The sequence below is a fragment of the Carassius gibelio genome, chromosome B18 (genome assembly GCF_023724105.1).
Source record: "Carassius gibelio isolate Cgi1373 ecotype wild population from Czech Republic chromosome B18, carGib1.2-hapl.c, whole genome shotgun sequence".
Classification (NCBI taxonomy): domain Eukaryota; kingdom Metazoa; phylum Chordata; class Actinopteri; order Cypriniformes; family Cyprinidae; genus Carassius; species Carassius gibelio.
In genome coordinates, this window is record NC_068413.1 from 10759842 (window position 1) to 10773746 (window position 13905).

Below are 13905 nucleotides of genomic sequence, written 5' to 3' on the forward strand. Positions count from 1 at the left end.
CAGCTCTGTTCAGTCAATGATACTTTTTTTCATTAAGTAATTAACAGATATTGAATTTATAATCCATTATTATTAGATGTTTTAATTATTACTTGAATGCATAAATGAACCCAATCACAACAAAAAACACAAAACAACAATCTCTTGACTTTTTCTAATTTTTTTGTGAAGGGCTCACATGTACTTTTTTAGTTGTAGCCTTCATAACAATAATTCCTTTTATATAAATGGAAGGAACACTACGTCATCTGCAGAGAGAAACACCTATACACACACACACACACACACACACACAATAATTGACTAGAAGGCATAAAGGAGAATTGTGAAGACATTTTACTGGAACTTGGTCTTCATTACTATTTCCTGCTTCTGTGTTGTGCTATTTATTCAAGATCAATATAATTTGCCATTTATGAATTAGAGCACTGTTGTTGGAGCACTGTAATTTTTACATAAATAAAAACAAAAGTACCTACAAGATATGACTAATAATACTAATATTAATGAAAATAACAAATTATAACACTATGAATGTCCTGCAGTATACAATAAAGCTCTTTTTAAGCATGGTTCTTTATGGAACATTATAAAAAGGGCTATATATAATGCAAATTTGGTACTCTTTAGAACCATTTTTCTTAAATTTCCAAAGGATAATTGACTGCAAATAAATAATTCAGAATTGTTTTAATTATCTCATTCTGAAACATTTCATAAGATTCTGTGAAGAGATGGCATAAAGAAAAGGATTCAGACAGCAGTTCAGCAAAGCCAGAGTCTTGCTTGTATCACCATATACTCCGCGGAAAGTCTTCAGTTGGGAATGAACATCTGGATGAGATGTTTTAGTCAGAGTAGTGACTATATCAACCACATTGATAATATGCACAGGAGTCCAAAAGAGGAAGAAAGCCACTACGATACTGATCACAAGTCTCTTCTTGTAAGTCTTAACATTTGTCCCCTGGTTTCTGGGTTCCTGATCCTGTGGAGAACTAGTTAGACTGGAGCTCCTGGCTTTTTGTCTCAACCCTTTGTCCAACCATAAATAACATGTCAACATTATACAAAATGGAATGATAAACCCCAACAGGATCTCAAAAAGCAAAACAGTCACCACAAACTGTGACTTCGTTATCCTCTGACATCTTAGCAATCCATTCTTGTCTTTGAGCCCTTGAGTAAAAAATACTGGTAGGGCAAAAGCAAAGGCTAGAATCCAGATGCCAATCAGCTGAAGGCACCTCTGCTGTCTTTCCGGTCTCCGGAGTATCATCCTGTTAGTGACTCTTGACTTGAAGACATTATGATAGCGGTGTACGCTCATGGATGTGACAGTCAGAACAGCAACATACAGACTCCAGTGACCCAAAAAAAACAGAAACTTACAAGACCAAAGGCCGAACTTCCATCCAAACAGTATTCCATAAACCACAAAAGGAGCCAAGCAAAGAGTCAAAGCATCAGAGACTGCAAGGTATAACATTAGTTTTAAGGTGAAGCTCAGATTTTTGCTCCACTCACGAGCAATGCTGATGATTACCACAATGTTGCTTGGCAAACCAACCAAACAGCACAAACCCAGAATTACAGCAGGAGTGATCTTCTCTGAACCAACAGCAGTGCTGTTAGATGTTGAATTGAAGCCTGCACTGTTCTCCATCATGATCAAAAATATTTAGAACTTCTAATACTGGAAAAAAAAAGAGTTCCTGGAAATAACCCCACCCACAAAACAACTTATGCTAAATGACATGTCTATCTATAGCAGGAAACATAAAACAAAGACCACATTTCATTGCCCACAAGCAATTTTCACAAGTAGCATTTTGATTTAACATGACACAGTATATCATTATATGATAAAAGATCAGTAGTTAGTTATTTGTTGTGGCAATTTTTTTTGTTTTAATAAAAGGCATGAAACAAAGTCTTTAAGATTTATGTTCTTGCAAGAAAATGGTCAACAGTCCTACAGAGTGTGACCAACAGAAATAAGTTGATTCAGAATTTACAGCCTAATCAAATCCAGACACTTCTGTATCTACATGTCCCCTGGATGCATTTTAAGTATTTAATGCACATCATTTACAAATTAAAAGCGAGCATGTAGCAGCTCTAAAATAACACTTCTCACCTTCAGCTACACTTACACACATACATTTCCTGTTGGTCTTTTAGCACACATAGTACCATAGTAGCATAGTACCTCAATCACACTGACGAAGCATTTACACAATTTAAATAAAAGTCTTTAGAAGAGTAAAGCAAATAAAACCATAGTTTTATATTAAGTTATATTCAAGTGTGACTAGTGTTTTTATAACACCTGCAAATCCTCAAAAATAAATTAATAAATAAATATAAAATGTATTAATTAACATTAACTAACATGTTAAAAAGACCTATAGAAAACACACACACGTTTGTTTTTGTGAAAAGTGGGGACATTCCATAGGCGTAATGGTTTTTATACTGTACAAACTGTATATTCTATCACCCTTCACCAACCCTACCCCTAACCCTCAGGAGACTTTGTGCATTTTTACTTTCTCAAAAAAACTAATTCTGTATGATTTATAAGCATTTTGAAAAATGGGGACATGTCCTCATAAGTCACCATCTCCTTGTAATACCTGTGTCATACCCATGTCATTATACTGAGTTGTGTCCTGATATGTCAAAAAAACTAGAGCACCCACACGTTCAAGGTGCTCAGAATTTTCCACAATCCACATCTCTGTTTAAGTGATACCGTTTCAAGTGTTCTTTACAGTTACTCTTACAAAATAGTGTTCATTTAAGAGACCAATGAGAACATTTCATTATCAAACTCATAATTATCTCACAATGTTGAAATTTATTGCTTATATTTTTACATGCCTTCAGTTGTGTCAGTTATTTACAGTATGCACTGTAACCCTTCATCTGTGAGACAAATCAGTTTTATACATCAAAATCAGCACTACACTAAAAACAGGTGTGATTATGTTTAGTGACTTTGTGCATTGAGTTTAATGGGTGTGGTGAAGAATTTTACTAATAAGTATCTCTACTGTTTCTCTACATTCAAGTTAATTCATTGTCATTTCCACCACCACCCTGTCATTTCCATCACCACACACATTTGTAAATAAATATTTTAAAAGTTCTCAATATTTAAAAAATCCACAATTTATGAGATCATGCTCTACTTAAGTTATTTAAAAAAAATTTTGAGAGTGTGACAAGTGTACAGTTCAGCATTTGGTCCTTAGGGCAGTTAATTTATATCATTGACAAATGTATGATTATTTTACATTGTGGATAAACTGGTAAAATTACTAACAAAATGATCTTAGACAATTCTTGAGTGGCATAAGTTATTCAATTTTTAAATAACAGCTGTATATTGAGATGTGGTCGAAATGACATTTGTTAATTGCAGGTTGGAATTTTTTTTTAATAATAACAATTTCTCTTGTAATCTAAGTTTGTCCAAATGATCTATATATATATATATATATATATATAGATCAGTGGTTTGTCCTCTTAAGGACCTTAAAACTAGACAAATTATGTGTGTGTGTGCGCGTGTATATATATATATATATATATATATATATATATATATATATATAATACCCTTTTTTTAATAGCGCCTTTAAATGTATTGACAAATTATTAGTAACCTTGACCATTGCTGTTTCAGTACTATAGAATTTGCGGAAGCCAGATTGCAAAGGCTCAAAAAGATTTTTTCTGTTAAATGAGAAATTAACTGTGAAGCAATATCAATATCTATATATCACTAGCTCCAAATTAACAAGAAAAGGAAGATTTGATATGAGCCGAAAATTAGAAACGTTTTCATTAATATATATACATTTTTTTTTTTTTTTTTATAAGTTAATATAAAAACTGGTTTATGTGCAATTTACATGTTTGCATATTTATTTTTATTTTTGTTGTTGATAATTTATTTAAAAATAAATAGTAATTTAATTTAAGTTTGGGTTGTTAGGCCTAATCGTAACCTTATAATGTAGTTTTAAACTGAGGTAGATTTTTATCACTAAGAAAATTTAACTATAACTGAATGTATTTTTTCAAGAAAGAGCAACTTGTTCAGTAAAACAATTTTTTTGTACTGACCATCATATTTGTGTACCGTTACACCCCTAGCTTTTAACGAGCAACAGGGCCATCACTAGTGGAGTCAAAAGTGGTGACGATTATATGGGCCCACGGCCGAGGGGATCCCGACTGACTGATGCCAGCCTAAAACGATGCTCAGGACAGTTGACGGGCTGCGCATCGTCACTAAATCTTATCATTTGCAGGTGTTTTTAAGCCCTGCCAATTTCAACATTCAAAAGTTTTTAAAACATTCAAACACAAGACACAGAAAAACTGAACTGTTGTGCACGGTGTTCAGCTCGCACGCAGAGAGCCACATGCACAGACAGCAACACCGAACAGAGCTCTCCTTCGCATCCTCCTGCACCTGAACGAACAAATACAAAATACAAATTGCAGTTTGAACAAGCAAACAGAAAAAGATGTGTAATCTTCCACACTGCAAGCGTGAGCGGCGCGCGAGCAGTGCGTATTTTTTTCGGCGTCCATGTTAATCAATGAGTGCATTCACACTGAGACCAGGAGCAGCGCGTGACCCCTGTTTCACACCGCAAGCGTGAGCGGCGCGCGAGCAGTGCATATTTTTTCCGCCGTCCATGTTAATCAATGAGTGCATTATAAATGAGTGTTAAATAAATATGATTTCACACAAAACGTGCTCAAAATGCACAGAATAAGCATGTCAAGAGTTTTAACAACAATGCCAATGTCTAGTGTTTTCACAATCATGCCAGAAAAGAAAATTAAGTATAACAAATTGGATTTACCCATTTAAACTTTTTAATTAATCGTTTTGGGTGAAAGTATGGTGCATTGTTATAAAAACAAATGTTGAAATGTTGAATTGAATTATACCCATTGTTTGAAATGGTTATACTGTCTGCCGAACATGCTTTGCAGCCGCTGCTGTGATACTGTACCTATAGTACGCTTCCAGTGTGAATACTCGCGAGAGTCTGCTGCTGCAGTGACGGTGTAGTTGCGCGGACGCCCTGCTCGCGCACCGCTCAGGCTTGCGGTGTGAAAGATGGGTGGTAAGAGCCACTGATCTATATATATATATAGATCAGTGGTAAGAGCACAGTTTAGCAATTGGTGTAATGTGTTCAGGATGCACGCAGAGAGACACGTCTCTAAATGCTTCAACACCGAATTTGCCTCTTCTTGCACTTGTACAGATAAATACATACAAAAATATGTCAAAATACCCGTCTTGGAGAGTATTCTCAAAAAAACTGTTGGTTATGTCTTAAGTGAAAGTAAACAGGGGAGAATGAAATCAGATGTGTATCATTATAATGGATGCTTGTCTCTTAAAGTAACCACGCCTAATTTACTAGCTGTCGGTTTCTTTAATGTTAATCCAAGAAAATGTCAAAGCAAAAATTATTCAGACACCAGATATATTTTTTGATATTTGCGTGCAGGTCACTATAGTTCATTTATGTAAATATAGCAAAATAGAGTAAACTGTGACATACCCAAAAATTCTTCATACAGTGGACTAACAGTAAAATTGCTAGAAAAAACTTGGGACAAAAAATGATTCAGACACTTTGACCTGGCTAAATGTTTTGCCTATAAGTGTTTTTTCTTTAATGCAGCCTTTTTACACCACAGACTGAACTAAATTAAGCATTGCTTTGTAATTGGTCAACAAAGTATTGATAGTTGTGTAAATATTGTCATACTAACAATATTTAGGGGAAGTCGTGGCCTAATGGTTAGAGGGTTGGACTCCCAATCGAAGGGTTGTGAGTTCTAGTCTCGGGCCGGACGGAATTGTGGGTGGGGGTAGTGCATGAACAGCTCTCTCTCCACCTTCAATACCATGACTTAGGTGCCCTTGAGCAAGGCATCGAACCCCCAACTGCTCCCCGGGCGCCGCAGCATAAATGGCTGCCCACTGCTCCGGGTGTGTGTTCACAGTGTGTGTGTGTTCACTGCTCTGTGTGTGTGCATTTCGGATGGGTTAAATGCAGAGCACAAATTTTGAGTATGGGTCACCATGCTTGGCTGAATGTCACTTCACTTCACTAACAGTTGAATTTTGATTTTTTTTGTTGATTGTAAATCCATTACATAGGCCTACCTTTCTATCAAAGTTATCTGACATTATCAAGATGAATTTGTTCTGACGGTTTAATTGTGTTCTTGTCATATTTTATAACCATTTTCTAAACTATAGCAAATAAACTGTGATAATGTGAGATGCTGAAGGTGTCTGAATAAATTTGGGTTTGACTGTACATTTATTTTTTGATAAAGACTATGCAGTGCTATTTTACATTTACTATTTGTTTTATGCACCAGGAAACCTACAAACTTGAAAAAACTTGTTGTAAAGTGAATATCATAAAAAGGGAGTACAGGTTTGACGAATAAGTGGTCTAGCGCTTGCATGTTAGACTCGTCAAAAACACTTTGCTTTGCTCTTGTTGCGGTTCGCGGATGATTTCATTTTCCTCTCAAGTAGGACGTGGTGTACTGTGTGATATGTTACATTAGGCCTATGTCTTCGATGAAAGTGTTGTTGTAATGATTACATTACCACAAAAAATACAAACACGTGATTTATCAGTCTGTTAAAACTTGTTCTAAATTGTATGGCAAAGATGCTTCTGTATGAATATATAATTAAATAGAGTTAACTTAATCTGTATCACACAAGTGTCGATTTTTCTCCAGATATCAGCATGATAACAATTCAATGTATACAAGTTTAATAAAGTTAGCATTAAGTGACTTTTGCCTGTTTTTGCTCAATTTTGCCAACGAAAATAGTTCCAAACAAAGATCACAGCAGTTTTGCTTTTTCGAACAAAGGACTGTGTACTGTGTACTAATATATATATATATATATATATATATATATATATAGTTTTTTTTTTTCCTTTTTTAAAAATAATTTCAAACATTAGTATTCACCATTTTATGTTTAAAAAACAAAGCATTATTTATGGTTCAGTAACAGGTCAAATGCATCCATGTCCACTCTGAGCTACATTAAACTTTGTAAATATCACATATTTTAACACTTTTACTCAAGCAATATCATAAATGGTGACTTCAACATCTACCAAATTTTTTTTACTTGAGTACCTTATCCACAACTGCCTGAGGGCGAGTAAATTCTGTATTTTTGAGTGAACTTTTCCTTTAAAGAGAAATGTCAAAACATTGTCCCTTATCCTGGCGGTGTTAAAGCAAAAGTGGCTCTTCTTAACTTTAGTAAAGAGTGGCTTAAATTTTTGTTCGCAACAAGTTATGATTTATGTCAGTCCACCTGTTTAATCAGATTTTAGAGTAAAACAATCTTTTTAGTTTCTAGGGTTTAGAGTAAAATTATATATAAAACTAAATTATGACTCTTTGTGACAAAAATGCAAATTACAGCAACAATAAATTACACAAAAGGAAACCTGTGAAATCTCCATGTGATTGTGAACAATTTATTATAAAAAGCACTGACAAATATACAAGGTTAAAAAAAATTCACTGAAACATTCTTTTCAAAAGACATTGTGTTCACCGCTTAGTCAAACATAAAAACGTAAGTTACTCGATGGCAAAGTACAACAATAAAGACTTGCAATGTATTTATAAATGAGAAGAAAATGCACATATTTCTGTGGAATCTAAATCAATGCAATGCAGACAAAAAAGAAAATGAGAGATTTTGTAAACCTCAGTGGACCTAGCCAACACCTAAACACCACATCTTCATCCATTACCCCATCAGACTGCGTTCACAGAAACAGTCCACGGTCATGACAAATCCTGACGCTTCTCAATTGTAGATGAAGTTAAACCTGGTCCATAGAATAAACATTTGCTATTTAATTAGACAGCATTTATCAATACTAAATTATGTGAAGCCCATTTACTACAAGCTACAAGATTCAAAAGTAACATCTCACCTGCTCAGTAGCTGTGGAAGACTGGATATTATTGGGCCATAGCCAGGAGCATTATCATAAAGCTCAAACAAGGGGGCAGCCACCAGCTTGTAATTCTTAGGCACAGCAAACAATGCTAAAAACACACAACACACAAGTTGAGCTGAATAATAGTACATTGAGTAAACAATGTATTTTGTCTTACCTTTCTCTTGCAGCTGTACTAGAAAAAGCTTCTTATGTTCTTTAGGCTTAGTGATGTGTGCAGGAATATAAGGGTACTGTGGAAGGAAATGAGATGTTCAATGTGATTTACCATTGAATCAAACTATAATAACTAGATATTCATTGTGTTTAGTTAAAGTGCTTGAAAGTTAAACAAAACTATATGTACTTTTATCTGTCTGATGGAAAAGGCAAGGCAGGTTTATTTATAATGCACATTTCATACACAATGGTAAATAAAAAATACAAAATTGATAAAAAACAAAACTAAAATCACAACAATAAAACATGTAATTTAAAAATGATTATACATATAATATAGTGCAATCTGTCCGGACAGCGCACAGTGCTCATTAAATAAATGCACAGCTAAACAGATGAGTTTTGAGTCTGCATTTAAATGTGACTAATGTTTTAGCACATCTGATCTGAAGGAAACAGAGTAGTTACCTGAGGTGGTTCAAAGTTTGGTCTCCACCAGTTCCCAATACAGTCATCAATGACCCAGTCCTGTTTCACTCCATCCTGACGCCCCAAAATCTTGACAACAAATTTAGGAATTATTCTTAGTGTATATCAAACCGTTCTTTGCTAGATGTTACATAACATGGCATTTAATGTCAAACAAGATGGCACAATACTCTGATAATAAGTGTTTTTGGCTGATTGGCATTTACACTTTCAGATTCACTCTTTTCGAACAGACTGTAGGTTTTTTTTTAATTTTTAGATGGCATATTTCACCAATTATTATTTTAAATCCAGTCAAAAAATGAAAGCAATAATACCTCAGTCATTAGTCGCTTCAGCCCCTCCACTTCATCCTCTCCAGGGTTCAACTCACCCCCAGGACTGGAAAAAAACAATGTATAAACCTTCAGCCACTGACAGACATTTTAGTAGACAATTATTTTATAAATGCATAATGAACAAACAAAACACTGCAAAGAAAAGAAAACAAGACATAGCATAATAATGAAAAAAAAAAAAGTATAAGGGAATGTATATCAGTCCCTCCAGGATTTTGCGATCGCTGAATTTATTGCAAAATCAAGCAAACTCCACAATTTTTGTAATTGCCGCAATTTTTCAGCAGAATTTGGACGCATCCTGTGACCTCATAGCAATGCGCATTCAGTCAAAGAAATGTTGTTTCTCAGTTCCAAATATGGAATGAACAGCCTTGTGTTCTCATCATGACTCAAAGCTTTAAGTATTACTGATATTTATTCATCCTTCATAGGTTCCCCATGTATAAAACTAAAATTTTCAAAATGTAGGAAAGCAAACAATTATTTAAAAATAATATTAAATTACTACTAGTAGATGGCTGCAGAGAAGTACTTCTAAGCCATTTGCAATCCCTAATATATATTTTTGTATTCACTGAATTATATTTAGACATTATGAATGACAGAAATAAAAGTACATTTTATCAGATAAAGTCTGCTAAAGATCTGGGAATCATCTGCTGTCTACTCTGATAAAGGTCTCGGAAACAGTTTTACATGCATTCTAATAAATGCCTATTTGACATCTGACACGAAACATCTTAGAAACGTACTGCAGATGAGCAAGCACTCTTTAAAATACATCTTGCATATGTAAATGCAGACATTAAATAGAGATCTCTGAGATGTACATGTGCGATTAGGGCAAGTGCTTTACTGTCAGGTGCTGGTGACACCATCTGTAGAACTTAATGGCACTAGTGCTGGTGTCGTGGAACGTTAGTCTGGAGACCTACAGTGGTTCTCGAAGTCAGAAAAGTCATAACAGTGTCAGAAGAATGTTGTCTGTTGTATTATTTTCACTGAAAAACAATAAGAAATGGCGCAAATATCACTGCAAATTTTGAGAAAAGCAGCCATTTTAGGCAGCAAAAATCAGAAAAAAAGTTCCACTAAATCCTGGATGGATTGATATATGTGAAAATATGTTACATTTAACAATAGAGTACAGTTTAACCACTGAAAAGCACCCATTTGAATCGATCACATCCTTAACAAAAAAAAAAACTCCAGTGTATCACTGGCTGCTTACAGCTTGAAGAAGGTTGTTCCTAGCTGCAGCAGCAGCACGTGAGGGAGTCTGTGCTCGTGAACGATCAGAACCCCTTCCACCGTCCGCCGCATCCCAATTTTCTCAAATTCTTCCCGCATCCGCTGAAAGCGTGCGGCTACCGAGCTGTCCTTCTCATAGAGTGGCTCCTTGGTGCCGAATGTGTAATTTGTTAAAGGGTATCTGCAAAAAACAAACATCATGATGTTCAGGAGTGATAAATGATAGATCAGCACACAGGAAAATATGCAATAAATGCACTTCAAATACATGGATCATGCACTTATTTAACTGAAAAAAGGAAACAAGTGTGGAATGTTGGACACTTCATGCAGTGTCTGTAGCTGCTTAAAATAACCATAGAAATGGCAGAGTACATAGTACAAGTGCATAATGAGTGTATAAAGCATTATTTGGGCCAAAATTGATGTGTCCAGCTATGTGTATATGGATAAAACAAAAGTAAACCTTGTAAAGTAAATCTCGAGCTTAACTATCTCTGGTTGGATGGAAGTCTCAATATATCTTAAAGCAATTTGTTGAGGAACACTGTCTTCAATTAAATTCAAAGATGCTTTTTACATCTTTCATAATCTTATATTTTAACATTGTCTAAGGCATAGAATACACATTTTAACGCCCCTGGTTCCCAATTACAATTCTTCGCTGGTTAGTTACACTGGGAAATTTTGCAAACAGAAACATTTGGCGCTACTGTAACTGTAAATGTTGTGTTTGTAATCGATACTTTTCACGTTTAGGTAATTGACCCAAACGACTACTGTTATTTTCGATTCATTGGGCAATAAACCAACAAGAAAACAACACCATCTGGCTGCTACCATTAAATATAACAAAAATATGTTTTGAACGACATTTTCCCTTTATTTAAACTAAAGTTACGTATACGTTACACGTACAAGTTAACGTTAATAAACGTGCACACGCAAACAAACAGCAGTAAACACGAAGGAGCTACGAATGTTGTCCAGGCTGATGCTTCTTCAGCAAAAGCCATTGTGCATGACTGAGATCGCTCAGCATTGCTTGAAATAAATGTAATTGCACATGCAGCGGTGAATGTTACTCACAGATTTATTGTTCTCTCCAGGGTGAGGGGTTTAGCCGGCTGGCTAATGTATTTATTGCCGAACTGATTTACTCCACGAGGCCAACCGGTAGATGATCGATTAGGAGGTACAACTGACATCGTATAACGGATAATATTATGGACTCTTAATCTCTGCACTAATCACTATTTTTGTTACAATAAGTGTTTTGTTACAATATTACTAGGTTGACCCGCAAGCCTTGGCGCTCGATGAAAACGGGAATACGGCACTCAGCTGTAAAAACACATCCGGGACATCCGGCTCCCTCTTGTGTTACGACCGTGCGTTTCGCTTTACGGCTCATCTGCTTCCTGTCATACGTCAGCATTGAGGCTTTTTGAACATATATTAATAAATATGAGGTCTGAAGAAAATGAAGTCATTTCTAAAATAGCATTTCTTTCTCAGATCATAGTAACATTGACTGACCAAGAAAATATGGAACTGTCTAAATTGCAGAATAGGCTAGATGAGATGTATAGAACCAAAGCCGAAGGAGCTTTTATTAGATCTAGACAGCGTTGGTTAGAGCATGTTGAACAAAATTAATCTTATTTTTTTAAACTTGAGAGACACAATTCCAGTCATAATACAATTCATAGACTAAAGATTGATGGACAGATATCTGACAGTCCGAAAGAAATTGCACAATTTTGTGCAGATTTTTATAAAGATTTGTATAGTTCCTATTTTGATTACGAAGTTACTACATGTTTCTTCGATTCATTACCTAGTTTTTGTCAAATTAACGGGGCAGACAGAAACGTGTGATCTACCTCTTGTTTTGGAGGAAGTCACTGAAGCCATTAATTGTCTTAAACTTTACAAATCTCCAGGAGTTGATGGCTTGTCTTCGGAGTTCTACAAATTATTTGCAAAACAATTAGCACCTTTTCTTTTGCAAGTTTTTAGAGAAAGTATTTTAAAAGGCTCTCTCCCCCCTACACTTACACAAGGCCTTATCACATTGCTCCCCAAACCCAAAAAAGATGTTCTGGATAATTGGCGTCCAATATGTCTTCTTAATAATGATTACAAAATTCTAGCCTTGATTTTTGCTAAACGTCTTTAAAAAAGCATTAAAATCTATTATAGATGAATCCCAGTCTGGTTTCTTATCAGGGAGGCATATTTCAAATAATATTAGATTAGTGTTGGATCTTATTGATTACTCTGATTTAATTGTAGATGAGAGCTTTATTTTGTTTTTAGACTTTTATAAGGCATTTGATTCTGTTGAACATAAGTTTATTTTTATAGCGTTAGAAAAGTTTGGTTTTGGTCCTTTTTTTATCAAAGCTGTTGAAACACTTTATGCAAATGCAGACTGTTCTATCAAATTAAAGACTGGCTCATCTACTAGATTTAATTTGCTAAGTGGAATCAGACAAGGCTGCCCGATATCACCATATTTATTTTTATTAGCTGGTCAACTACTTTCTGTTTATCTTAGGGCAAGCGCTATACAGGGCATTAATATTGCAGGTAGAGAGATTATACTGAGTCAACTCGCAGATGATACGACACTTTTTTTACGCAACTCTGCTCAGGTTTCTTTAGCTATTAATATTATTAGTTTGTTTTCTCAGGCATCAGGTTTACATTTAAATATTCACAAATGTTTAATGTTTAACAATTAAAAATTGTTGTTTAACAAACATAGACAGCATCCCAGTGAAAGAAAAAATTACTTACCTAGGCATAGTCGTTTCTAAGGATATGAAGAATAGATGTGTTGATAACTTCTCTCCAATGATGCAAAAGACCAAAAAGAAACTAAATCTATGGTTACACAGAGATTTGTCTCTCAAGGGTAGAACTTTACTTTCTAAAGCAGAGGGTCTCTCACGTCTAGCCTATTCTGCTACATCTCTTTATGTTGATGCTCAGACTTCCAAAGCAGTTGATCAATGTTTATTTAATTTCTTATGGAGAAATAAGAAACACTATATTAGAAAATCTGTAGTTATGAATTCTTATGAAAAAGGTGGATTTAATTTTATCAGCTTTTCTACCCTTAATTATACATTTAAAATAAATTGGATAAAACAACACTTAAAAAATCCCACCTCTTTATGGAACTTTATACCAAATTTAATTTTTTCTAAATTAGGTAGTCTAAATTTTCTGCTCTTGTGTAATTATAATCCTGACAAAATTTCTTCCAAATTATCTCACTTTCACAAACAATGTCTTTTATCATGGTCTTTAATTTACAAGCATAATTTTTCCCCACACAATTATATAATTTGGCACAACAGAGATCTGCTGTACCAAAACAAATCTATTTATTTTGATAATTGGGTTAAAAATAATATTATTTTGGTAAGTCAGTTATTCAATGACCGAGGAATTCCATTAAAATATGAGGAGTTTCTGTCACATTATAAAATCCCAATTACAGCAAGAGAATATGCTATTGTTTTTGGAGCTATCCCTTCTGGGATTATTATGTTTATGAAGGGTTTTAACAACAAGGTCTCTCA

General features: G+C 34.7%; 2 protein-coding genes across 2 annotated transcripts; both read right to left on the reverse strand.

Annotated features, from left to right (window-relative positions):
• Nucleotides 1–345: 345 nt before the first annotated feature.
• On the reverse strand, nucleotides 346–2153 carry LOC127977046 (leukotriene B4 receptor 1-like). The gene has a single exon (XM_052581724.1). The coding sequence runs from the start codon at nucleotides 1667–1669 to the stop codon at nucleotides 695–697; it is 975 nt and encodes a 324-aa protein (XP_052437684.1). The 5' UTR covers nucleotides 1670–2153; the 3' UTR covers nucleotides 346–694.
• A 5394-nt stretch (nucleotides 2154–7547) lies between these two features.
• On the reverse strand, nucleotides 7548–11703 carry LOC127977052 (cleavage and polyadenylation specificity factor subunit 5). Its single transcript, XM_052581728.1, has 7 exons — nucleotides 11399–11703; nucleotides 10290–10490; nucleotides 9035–9098; nucleotides 8697–8786; nucleotides 8227–8302; nucleotides 8043–8157; nucleotides 7548–7934 (listed from the first exon to the last, which is right to left on the reverse strand). The coding sequence occupies exons 1-7, from the start codon at nucleotides 11515–11517 to the stop codon at nucleotides 7913–7915; spliced, it is 687 nt and encodes a 228-aa protein (XP_052437688.1). The 5' UTR covers nucleotides 11518–11703; the 3' UTR covers nucleotides 7548–7912.
• Nucleotides 11704–13905: the final 2202 nt, after the last annotated feature.